The 12,942-nt window shown below is 42.4% G+C and overlaps 1 protein-coding gene across 1 annotated transcript in view; it reads left to right on the top strand.

Annotated features, from left to right (window-relative positions):
- The first annotated feature begins 654 nt into the window (after window positions 1–654).
- The window catches only part of LOC141052996 (uncharacterized), a 143,404-nt gene continuing 131,116 nt past the window's right edge, over window positions 655–12,942 (top strand). Inside the window, exons 1-6 of the mRNA XM_073550319.1 lie at window positions 655–721; window positions 6,201–6,350; window positions 6,475–6,654; window positions 6,744–6,867; window positions 6,952–7,049; window positions 7,248–7,338. Of these exons, the coding sequence (XP_073406420.1) occupies window positions 695–721; window positions 6,201–6,350; window positions 6,475–6,654; window positions 6,744–6,867; window positions 6,952–7,049; window positions 7,248–7,338 (670 nt within the window). The 5' untranslated portion in view covers window positions 655–694. The remainder of the gene's footprint in view (window positions 722–6,200; window positions 6,351–6,474; window positions 6,655–6,743; window positions 6,868–6,951; window positions 7,050–7,247; window positions 7,339–12,942) is intronic.

Here is a 12,942-nt window from a genome sequence, read left to right as displayed (position 1 = left end):
CACTCGGCTCCGCTCCGTACACCTCGTACACACGCGGCTCCGCTCCGTACACCTCATACACACGTGGCTCCGCTCCGTACACCTCGTACACACGCGGCTCCGCTCCGTACACCTCGTACACACGCGGCTCCGCTCCGTACACCTCGTACACACACGGCTCCGCTCCGTACACCTCATACACACGTGGCTCCGCTCCGTACACCTCGTACACACGCGGCTCCGCTCCGTACACCTCGTACACACACGGCTCCGCTCCGTACACCCCGTACACACGGCTCCACTCCGTACACCTCGTACACACTCGGCTCCGCTCCGTACACCTCGTACACACACGGCTCCGCTCCGTACACCTCGTACACACACGGCTCCGCTCCGTACACCTCGCACACACACGGCTCCGCTTCGTACACCTCGTACACACGCGGCTCCGCTCCGTACACCTCGTACACACACGGCTCCGCTCCGTACACCTCGTACACACGCGGCTCCGCTCCGTACACCCGGTACACACACAGCTCTGCTACATCCCCCCTGTAAACCCCTCCTGACCCCACACAGAAACTTCCCCTCATCCAGCACCATGACAACCAGCACAGCAGAGTCCTGCATACACTGAGGCCCCTGATCATGTGACCCCTGACTCCTCCCCTCCTGTGACCTCATCCCAGGTCCTGTGCGCACAGAGCAGCCATATATGTGGAGTGCGGCTCTGCAGGTGGAGGTAGGTGCTGGAGAGTCCTCATTACTGGGCACGGGGGGCAGTAACCCCTTCAGTACTGGGCTGCACAGGGGGCAGTAACCCCTTCAGCGCTGACACTAGTTTGGTGTTGTTTTGCTCCTTTCCCTCTGATAGATACAGACGACCCCTATTGCTCCCATAGTACATTGCTCCTTTCTTGCCCCCCCACAGTATAATGTTCCTACCTCTGTGAAGAGTGACAGAGTGACACATCAGGCTCTCAGAGACGGTGTGCTACACCTGAGCGTCGGCTTCCAGTAGGCGTATACGCTTGGTAATGTTGCATGACAGAACTCTCGTTCGCTCTGCCATCTCCACTATAGTCTATGGTCCTGTCGGCGTGTACATCTGAATCCCATTTTGTGGGGGGTTAGAATTAAAGCTCCGACAGGACCTATGTGAAAAGCGCAATGTGAAAGCCCCTTAGCCGTTATCACTGTTATAGTGGAGCGTTGACCAAAACACTGGGGTCTCCTGCACATCTCCTGTGCGCCACCATAGCTGGGATGTACAGTTACGGTAGTTTGCATTAAAAACGTAATTTAGCTAAATCAAATGATCACCGATCCACAGGTTAGGTAGGTGATCACTTGTTGATTGGTGAGGTCCGACCATTGGAAGCTGCACCGATCGGAGGAATGGGGAACTTTTAGCTTTGACATGGTACTTTTAACTCCATTTTAAAATGGAGTGGCAGGTTGCATGTCTGACTGCAGCTCCACTTATCCTCTCTGGGGATGACAGAAATAAAACAAGTGCAGCACGCGGCAGCCTCCTAGGGAATGAATGGATCAGTAGAGTCGTACGTGCCGCTCCATAGTAATGGGGATAAAAGTTCCACATTCTGCAGATCCATTTAATCTCTAATAGAAATAGTGCTCTTATTGATATCACAGAGAACAAGTGACCTCCATATATAACACAATCCACTATACCGAGGCCAATACCACATATAGGGGACAAATATTGCTACACTGTGACCAGACTACATATTACCACCACATAGTGACGGAATGATATCACACACAAGGAACAAATACCACCGTACAATGGCCAGACCACATATTACCACCAAAATGACTGAATAATATCACATACAAGGGACAAATACCGCCACACCATGACTAGAACACATATTACCACCACATAGTGACTGAATAATATCACATAAAAGGGACAAATACCACCACACCATGACCAGACCACATATTACCACCACATAGTGACTGAATAATATCACATACAAGGGACAAATACCGCCACACTATGACTAGACCACATATTACCACCACATAGTGACTGAATAATATCACATACAAGGGACAAATACCACCACACTGTGGCCAGATCACATATTACCACCACATGACTGAATAATACCACATACAGGTGACAAATACCACCACACCATGACCAGACCACATATTACTACCACATAGTGAATGAATAATATCACATACAAGGAACAAATACCACCGCACCATGACCAAATCACATAATACCACCACATAATGACTGACTAATACCACATACAGGTGACAAATACCACCTCATTCCTCTTGGTATCTGTTATGATCTATATGATTATTGTTATGCTGTAATGTCTATCGTCTGTACAAGTCCCCTCTGAAATGTAAAGTGCTGTGGAATATGTCGGCGCTATAGAAATAAAATTTATTATTATTACCACACCATGACCAGACCACATATTACCACCACATAGTGACTGAATAATATCTCATACAAGGGACAAATACCGCCACACCATGACCAGACCACATTGCCACCACATAATGACTGAATAATACCACAAACAGGTGACATATTACCACCACATAGTGACTGAATAATATCACATACAAGGGACAAATACCGCCACACCATGACCGGATCACATATTACCACCACAAAGTGACCGAATAATACCATACACAGGTAACAAATACCACCTCATTCCTCTTGGTATCTGTTATGATCTATGTGATTATTGTTATGCTGTAATGTCTATCGTCTGTACAAGTCCCCTCTGAAATGTAAAGTGCTGCAGAATATGTCGGCGCTATAGAAATAAAATTTATTATTATTATTACCACACCATGACCAGACCACATATTACCACCACATAATGACTGAATCATACCACATACAGGTGACAAATACCGCCACACCATGACCAGACCACATATTACCACCACATAGTGATTGAATAATATCACATACAAGGAACAAATACCACCACACCATGACCAGACCACATATTACCACCACATAGTGTCTGAATAATATCACATACAAGGGACAAATACCACCACACCATGGCCAGATCACATATTACCACCACATAATGACTGAATAATACGACATACAGGTGACAAATACGAAATGCGAACATGGATTAAGGATAAATGATAAATTAATGATTGGTGGGGTCTGAATTCTGAGACGCAGCCGATCGGCAGAATGTGGAACTTTTATTCCCTTTAGAATGGAGGGGCATGTATGACTAGACCACTGATCGATTGATTCCCTAAGTGGCTGCATTCTGTTTTTCTGGAACCCCAAAGAGGATGAATGGAGCTACGCTCATTTTAAAATAGGGATAAAAGTTCCCTATTCTTGCGAACAATGCGGTTTCCAGTGGTCGGATTCCACCAATCAATAAGTCATCACCTACCTAGCCTGTAAATCGGTTGTTTTTACCAAAGAACATCTTTAACCCCTTAATGACCAGAGCTATTTTGGGTTTTGCGTTTTCATTTTTCGCTCCCTTTTTTCTCAGAACAATAACTTTTTGATTTTTCCATCAATATGGCCATGTGAGGGCTTGTTTTTTGTGGGACGAGTTGTACTTTTCAACGACACCATTGGTTTTACCATGTAATGTACTGGAAAACGTGCTGTGAAATTGCAAAAAAAAAAAAGTGCAATCCCACACTTGTTTTTTGTTTGGCTTTTTGCTAGGTTCATTAAATGCTAAAACTGACCTGCCATTATAATTCTCCAGGTCATTACAGATCATACACACCAAACATATCTAGGTTCTTTTTTATTTAAGTGGTGAAAAAAAATTCCAAACTTTGTAAAAAAAAAAAAAATTGCACCATTTTCCGATACCCGTAGCGTCTCCATTTTTCATGATCTCGGGTTGGGTGAGGGCTTATTTTTTTGCACGCTGAGCTGACGCTTTTAATTATACCATTTTGGTGCAGATACAATCTTTTGATCGCCCGTTATTGCATTTTAATGCAATGTCGCGGCGACCCAAAAAAACGTAATTCTGGCATTTTGACTCTCTTTCTCGCTACGCCGTTTAGCAATCTGGTAAATCCTTTTTTTATTGACAGATCGGGCGATTCTGAACGCGGCGATATCAAATGTGTTATTGTTTTATTTTGAATGGGGCGAAGGGGGGTGATTTGAACTTTTATATTTTTTATTTTCTTTATATTTTTTAAAACTTTTTTTTTTTAACTTTTGGCATGATTCATTAGCCTCCATGGGAGACTAGAAGCTGCCATAGACCGATCATCTCTGCTGTTCAAAACAGCTGACATGTCTCAGGAAAGATGTGTGCTCAGTGCCGGAGCCCACTTCAAAGGGATGGAGTCCATCGTCAGCGTAAATTTACACCCAACGTCGGAAAGGGGTTAATGTAAACTACCGTAATTGTACATCCCAGTTATATTACATGCACAGTAGATGTGCAGGAGCCTCCTGTGTTGTACAGTTGATGTGCCACTACAACAGGGATAACGGCAAACAGTTATTTGTATATAGCTATGGAGTGGGTCCCTAGAGTCATTTCCTCCTGGGGGCGCCAGACACCCCAGTCTGACCCTATAAAACATACAAGCCTCTGATTGCTCCTGTGATGCCCTGTACTACTGTAGTGCGGGGTATTATCCCTACCTGTCTGTGTAATACTAATGGCCCCAAACACATGAGATAACAATTGGCTGAACGATCCTTCGGGCGACATTTGTCTCTCTCGACTGCCTCATACACACAACTGTTGTACTCGGCTGGGCTTTCCTGTGGTCTCTATGAGAAAGTCATTGGGAGACTCTTCTAGTTAAGGCTTCTCGCCAAGGAGAGCAAACAGAAAAGCCTCTGGAATTCAGCGTGCCAGATACTTCTTTTACCGGACATCATCGATTGGCAGGCCCCCTTATATGTTATATAGTTGACCAATTCCACCTTAAATTCGCAGTTTCAGACGACTTTAGTATAGTCTGCTTAGGGGGGGCATTAAGACATAACTTACTGGATGCTGTCTTTAGTACGGCCTAATAGACTTTTGTACATTGTAGACCCAGAGACCATTATTGGGCATCCAGACACCATAGCGACCTAGATGTGCCCCACATTTGAGTAGTTGAGGAGAGTAAATGAGATCCCCCTCTGACTGTCAACCTTATTAGATGCCATGGTTGCTATTGACAAGTAAACTGGCAGGATTAGCATTACAGCTGTGCCCATAACATCCCTGCAATGTACATGTATGTCGTGGAGCAAAAAAGAGGTTGTTTTTTATCTTTAACAAATGTCTAACACTTGGCACAAAAGGTGCACCATGTGTCTCAAACTTTTTGTATGGTGTTGTACAAGTGTTGGCGACAATTTTATTTTTATTAAATTTCAACGCTTTTTTTTTTTTCCGGGTGCTTTTCATTTAATAAAGGGAAGCGTAAGGGGAAAATGCGAGAATAATAAGAAAAACCTAAAACACTGTATATTTAAATTTTGGCATAAAAATAGCTCCTGTCCGTAGTGTTCTTTAAAAGAATCTTTTATAAATGCATCAAACTTCTGTGTGTGAATCAGACTTGATATCGAACAGGATAAAAGATTGCAGCCCCGGGAAGACGGGAAACATTCATACCGGCGACCGGTGGTGATGGAGTCAGTGACGGACTCTGGCCAGATATGTTTCTGGAGCCGTAGTAGAAGATGAAGATGTCGTCCTCATCATGAAGTAGTTATTCCTCCTGTCACGTGTAATGAATATCTCCTGCAGTATTACTAATGCCGATTCCAGTGTCGGTAAATGAGACGAGAATTAGCGTTATGGGAGATGAGTCTATGAGGAACGTATTCAGCTGCCGACTCCGAGGGAGAAACTGCTTGTTGTGTGTGACATAAAATATATAGGATTTATTATTAATTGTAGAGAAACAAACTGAATACTGTAAAATGATAAAAATACCACTGCTGCTTGGGTCCCCGCCAGTCTCTGTATTTCATGGTGATTCCCAACGAACTTGTGATTCCTACAGCCAATCAGTTGCCTGAGCAGTGGCCATCATAGCCGGTTGATTGGGAGCATGGAGGAGATGCCTTAGTCACCAATTCATCTTGTGTTCCAGTTCATACGAGACAGAAAATACATATGTGCTCTCTCTTATTATATAGTTATGTGAGATTTTTTTATGATGTTATATTGGTTCATCTCCCCATACAGGTCCCTACAATATTGGATCTTCTCAGTGGAGATCTTCTATATAAGATAATTTTTTTGATTTACCCACCAAGGATGGATAGAGACAGGGACAAGATGGCGGAGGGGATATTACACCTCACCTTAGAGATCATTTTCCGGCTTACTGGAGAGGTGAGAAATTCTGATGACGTCACATTACATCATTCTTATCTAGATACAGATGGACAGAACTGGAGAGGTGAGGACTCTGGGAATGTCTGTAGTGAGATTTATTAATGTGTCTCTCCATAACCAGGATTACACAGTAGTGAAGAAGACCTCTAGTGAGCGCTGTCAGGACCCTGTGTCTGAGGGATGGGGAAGACCCCTGAGCCCAATCACGGGGCCTCCACCTCACCTTCAAATACATATGGACATCAATGACCAGAAGATCCTAGAACTCACCTACAAGATGATTGAGCTGCTGACTGGAGAGGTGACACTGCTGGGAATGCTGGGACATTATTCAGTAATGCTATGAAGGGATCGGGGAAAATGACGGTATTATTGTACATTATGTGTCAGGTTCCTATAAGGTGTCAGGATGTCGCTGTCTATTTCTCCATGGCGGAGTGGGAGTATTTAGAAGGACACAAAGATCTGTACAAGGACGTCATGATGGAGGATCCCCAGCCCCTCACAGCACCAGGTAAATAGAGAGGACAAAATACACATGGCCCATAATTATCTGTATGTAAAGAATAAATTCAGTCCCTGTATGTGTTTCCTCCAGTTCTATCCGGTAAGAGGACAACACCAGAGAGATGTCCCCGTCCTCTTCTTCCACAGGACTGTAAACAAGAAAATCCTGATGTTCCTCAGGATGATCAGGTAGATGGAGAGAAGGTGTCATGAGATCTCCCCTATGATGTGTAGACGGCTGTGAAGGTCTTGGGCTCAGTCTTGTTTTATCCACCAGTATTATATGTTTTATACTTGTGTAATGAGAACGGTGGAGATGGCAGGATTAGAGCTGATCATAGATGTGTCTTCTCCATCTGTCTGTGACTCTTACAATATTTATTTTAGGATGAAGATCTGACCTATATTAACACTACAGGGACATATGTGTGGGGTGATGAGTGGTATAAAGAGGAGATTCCAACATATGACTACCCAGGTTAGTAGAAACCACTAACTGCAGAGAAGTCATAGATTCTTCTCAATCACTGGCTGTGCCTGATTCATCAGTGATGTAGTTTGGCCATATCTCAATTCACTATTTTGCCTCTAGACCACAACATTCTCCTCTACACATAACTGTTCAAATTGCTTTGGGCACTGAAACCCCTTTGTCTATAGAGCTTACAATCTGGAGGATCCACCTCCCCCCTGTAATTAGAAGATGCTGACTCTTACCTGCCCAGATCTGTAAACTTCAAAACCGAATGACAGCCTACGTAGAATGTGCTGACAAGTTATAAAATCACTTGAAGAAAAATCTTGATGGGTCTCTAAGAGAAAGTGGAGGGTAATGATGCTCTTGGCTTCCTAGAATCCTGATATTTGATTGGATGCATCTACCTTCTCTCCCTTCTGTGCTGCTGAATCTGCTCATATTGTCCCTACAAGTCCAGGTCCAGTCTTTCTGGCCAAACTTCAGTTTTTTGATTGTAACATTAAATGTACAGTGAGGCCAAGTGTGAATTTCTCTACAATAACAGCAAAGTTTTCGTTTATCCTGACTTTTCAATTTCCTTTAAAACTGACTACCGTAATTTCAAAGAGGATTGAGATAATCTACTCAAAAACATTCCACCTGTGCCATGGTACATCTCTAAGCTGTGTGTGGCTGATGGCTGTAATATATATTTATTCAGGTCTGCAGGAGATGTGTTGGCATGGCTCGAGCCCAGGTCTCATGGCATCACTCCATGTCATAAACTACGCTCTAAATAACAAAAGACTGACTGTCACATCCAAACAGAAAACTGGTGTGTACCGGTGCAATCCAGTAGTAGCCATCTCTATACATAACAAACAAATAAAGTTGCACTCTGAAAGAAGAAAAAATGGAGATGCTTAGCACATAATTTAGTCAATCCATGCATGCCAAGCAGCCAACGACAAGGCGATCTCCTGTTGCAGCCTCTGGTGGTTTTAACTCCTTCATGATCTATGACGTATATATACGTCTTAGGTCAAATCCCTGCATTTCATGCGGGCTCCAGCGCTGAGCCCGCATATTTTTCTGCACGTCAGCTGATTTCATCATGGGGTGTGGGGCGGGTTAATTGCAGCAGGATCCTATTTACCCATATAAATGCAGGTTTCAGCCTTGGAGATGATTCACATTAGCTAGGTTCCCAGCAACAGGATATCGCCTTGTCGTTGGCTGCTTGGCATGCATAAATTGGTCAAATTATGTGCTAAGCATCTCCATTTTTTCTTATTATCTAGAACAGTAGTGCAATTCCAATTTCATATATTTTTTTATTTACATGCTATAGCGCTACAGAGTGTAACTTTATCTGTTTGTAATAAATTCCATTATGTTTTTGATACTAAGGAATTAGGATTACTGCGCAATGGCTCCTGTAATAGAGAGCACTAATACCTTCTCTACTCTTCTAGTCAGAACTCCTAGTTGCTCCAATGGCCCATCATAAATGAGTTAATCTCCGGTTTAGTGTTTTGGAATTCTCCCCACGAACATACATACTTGTTGGGGTATAGGTTCCAAAATGGGGTCACTTGAGGGGGGATTCTGCTCTTCTAGCAGTTAGGGGCTCTGTATATGAAGTCTGCAAATTGTTCTTGGAAAATTTGAGCTCCAGGAGGCAAGTAGCACTCCGTCCCTCCCCAGTCTCTCCGCATGGCTAAGCAGTACTGTACAGCCACATGTGGGGTATTGCCACGTTCAGTAGAAATTGTCGGACAAATTATGATGCCATTTTTACCTACTTCTTGTGTGAAAATGTAAAATATTGGGCTAAAAGAAAATTTTGATGGTAAAAATTTAGTTATTTTTTCTTCACTGCCCAATAGTCTAAAATTCTGTGACACACCCGTGGTGTCAATATTATCACTGCACTCCTAGATTAATTCATTGAGAGGTGTAGTTTATAAAATGGGGTCACTTATGGGGGGTTCTGCTGTTCTGGCACCTCATGGGCTCTCCCAGTGGGTCATGGCACCTGCAAACCATAACAGTAAAATCTGGCGCTCCTTGTCTTCTGAGCTTTACACTGTGCTTGAAAAATATTTCCCGATTACATGTAGGGTATTGACGCACTCAGGAAAAATTGGGCCTCATTTTCTTGTTAAAAAAAATTCTTATTAGCCCTTAGAAAAATTTAAAACTTGTGGCTAAAACATTTTAGTGGTAGAAATGGAATTTATTCTTTCTTGACTGCTCATTGTTAGAAAATTCTGTGAGACACATGTGCTGTCAATATGATCTCTGCACCACTAGATGAATTCATTGGGGAATGTAGTTTGTAAAATGAGTTCATAAATAGGGGGTTTCTGTTCTGACACCCCAGGGGCTACGCCCATGTGACATGGCACTCTCAAACCATTCCAGCAATAACTTAACTTCTGATCTTTGTACTGTGCCTCCAAAGTAGTATTCCTTCACATATGGGGTATTGCGTACTCAGAAGAAATTGCACAGCGAACTGTATGGTGCAATTTTTCCTGTTACCCTTATGAAAATGCAAAAATTTGGGGCCAAAATAACATTTTTGTGGGGAAAAAGTTATTTTTTTACTTTCAAGGCTCAATGTTGTAAACTTCTGTGAGGCACCTGGGATTCAAGATGCTCAGCACACATCTAAGTACATTCCTTGAGGGGTCTAGTTTCCAAAATGGGATCACTTGTAGGGGTTTACCCTGTTTAGGCACATCAGGGGCTCTCCAAATAGGATATGAGGTCCGCTAATAAGTCCAAGAAATTTTACATTCAAAAAGTCAAATGACGCACCTTCCCTTCCGAGCTCTGCAGTGCGCCCAAACAGTAGTTTTCTCCCTCATATGGGTATTCGGCATATTCAGGAGAAATTGCACTACAAATTGTATAGTGCAATTTCTCCTGTTACCCTTTTGAAAATGCAAAATTTGGGACTAAAATATCATTTTCGTGAGGAAAATGTCATTTTATTATTTTCACGGCTCAATATTATAAACTTCTGAATTCCCTGAAGGGTCAAGTTTCCAAAATGGTGTCACTTGTGGAGGATTTTCACTGTTTAGGCACATCAGGGGCTCTCCAAACGTGACATGGCATCCGCCAATTGTTCAAGCAAATTTTACATTCAAAAAGTCAAATGACGCTCCTTCCCTTCCGAGCTCTGCCGTGTGCCCAAGCAGTGGTTTTCCCCCTCATATGGGGTATCGGCATGCTCAGGAGAAATTACACAACACATTTTGGGGTCTATTTTTTCCTGTTACTCTTGTCAAAATAAAAAAATGGATCTGAAGTCAACCTTTTGTGAAAAAAAGTTAAATGTTAATTTATTTTTTTACAAAAAACTCCTGTGAAGCACCTAAATGGTTAATACACTTTTTAAAAGTGGTTTTGAACACCTTGAGGGGTGCAGTTTTTAGAATAGTTTCACTTTTGGGTATCTTCTATTCTACCATATAGACCCCTCAAAGTGACTTTAAATGTGATGTGGTCCCTAAAAAAGAATGGTTTTGTAAATTTAGCTGGAAAAATGTAAAAATTGCTGGTCAACTTTTAACCCTTATAACTTCTTAACAAAAAAAATTTTGGTTCCAAAACTGTGCTTATGTAAAGTAGACATGTGGGAAATGTTATTTATTAAGTATTTTGTGTGACATATCTCTGTGATTTAAGGGCATGAAAATTCAAAGATGGAAAATTGCAGACTTTTCCAAATTTTGCCAAATTTCCATTTTTTTTTCACAAATAAGCGAAAGTCATAATGAAGAAATTTTAGCATTATCACAAAGTACAATATGTCATGAAAAAACATCAGAATCACCGGGATTCGTTAAAGTGCCTCTTAAAGTGACAGTGGTCAGAATTGTAAAAATTCGCCTGGTCATTAACGTGCAAACCACCCTCAGGGGTAAAGGGATTAAAACAAAATAATGATGACCCTGCTCGTAAGAGCTTACAATCTACAATCAGGTGGGGGAGACACAAAATACAGGGGCTTATTTGCAATGATAATCCAGCCATCTTGAGGAAATGGGGAATAGATAAAGGCTGTATGATCTAATCACCAGCCAATACCTGTAGTGCTTTTTGGGTGCGTTGGAGTTTGATGAAGAGTTATGATCAGAGAAGTAGAGAATGGACTATATATAAAAAGGACTTCGATTACGGAACATGATAGGCCGCCCTAAACAGATGTGATTTTAGGGAGCGCTTAAAACTGTGTCAGTTGTGGTTAGTCCTAATTTCTTGGGGTAGAGCATTCCAGAGGATTTGTGCAACTCAAGAGAAGTCTTGGAGCCGGGAGTGGGAGGTACGAATTAGTGCAAATGGCAGTCGAAAGTCGCTTGTGGAAGATAACGAGTGGGTAAGCTGATAAATAGAAATGAGGGAGGAGATGTAGGAAAGTGCCGCACTGTGGAGAGCTTTGTGGGTGAGAACAAGGAATTTAAATTAGATCCTATAATGTATGGGCAGCCAGTGCAATGAGTGGCACAGAATGGAGGTGTCCGAGTAATGGTTAGCCAGATGGATGACCCTGGCTGCTGCATTAAGGATGGACTAGAGAGGGGAAAGTCGAGTGAGGGGGAGGCCAATTAATAGAGCACTACTTTTGTCAAGAGGAAGTGGATCAGGGCAACAGTGAGGGTTTTTGTTGTTTTCTTGGTGATTAAGGGGCAGATTTTAGAGATGTATTTCAGGTGCAAGCAACAAAAGGCAATAGATTGTATATAGGAGTTGAAGGAAAGATTGGTGTCAAACACAACACCTAGACAGTGAGCTGCTGCCTAGGTGATCTCAATTTAAGGCATCTTAGCTCTGCACCATTTTAAAAGTTTCTCTTTTCTTTAAATGTCTAATATTTCTTCCAAGAAACTCATCTGACAGAAAATATTGGCCCTAGATAGTTCAGATTGCCAAGAGCCACCGAGCCGCATACTCTAATTACTCCAGAGACATTTCAACACTAGTTACTCATTTTTTACTGATGAGACTGTTGAGTTTGATCATGGGTTATTGTCTATAGTCACACAAGATGTGTTATTGCCTGTAGTCACAGTTTATGACTACAGTGGTTAATGCCCAAAATACTCTGATTTAACCGCTTCGTGCAGTCAGTTTTGTGTTCCTAATCAGACCCCATTTTGTAAATCTAACGTCACTTTATTTGATGATAACTTCGGATGTTTCTTTTGATTCCAGTGATTCTGCAATATTTTTTCTGTGACTCATTGTACTTTGTTTCTGGTAATTTTAAGTTGATATATTTTGTGTTTATTTTTGGAAACACTTTCCAACTTTTCCTGAATTTGACACTGTGCTACTACGGTTGTACACTACTGTCTGGGAACATGGCAGGGCTCAGAAGAGAAACCAGATTTTGCTGGAGTAGTTTGCAGGAACAATGTATTGGGACCACTGTTCATGGTCACCTGACAGCTCAAAAGATGGCTACCACGAACGGCACTATCTACTCCACTTTTCAGATCCTAGGGATTGCCTTGCCCTTCACCCTTTGACAGCTAAATATGGATCTGGACTTACACGGAGACTCCCTAGGCTGACGCCATGGAGGTAGTTACTGTTTGGTGGTTCAAG

The sequence above is a fragment of the Dendrobates tinctorius genome, unplaced genomic scaffold (assembly GCF_039654945.1).
Source record: "Dendrobates tinctorius isolate UK_male_01 unplaced genomic scaffold, ASM3965494v1 ptg000164l, whole genome shotgun sequence".
Taxonomy (NCBI): Eukaryota; Metazoa; Chordata; class Amphibia; order Anura; family Dendrobatidae; genus Dendrobates; species Dendrobates tinctorius.
Note: the sequence above shows the minus strand (reverse complement) of the source record. Positions and strands in the feature narration are given on the sequence as shown.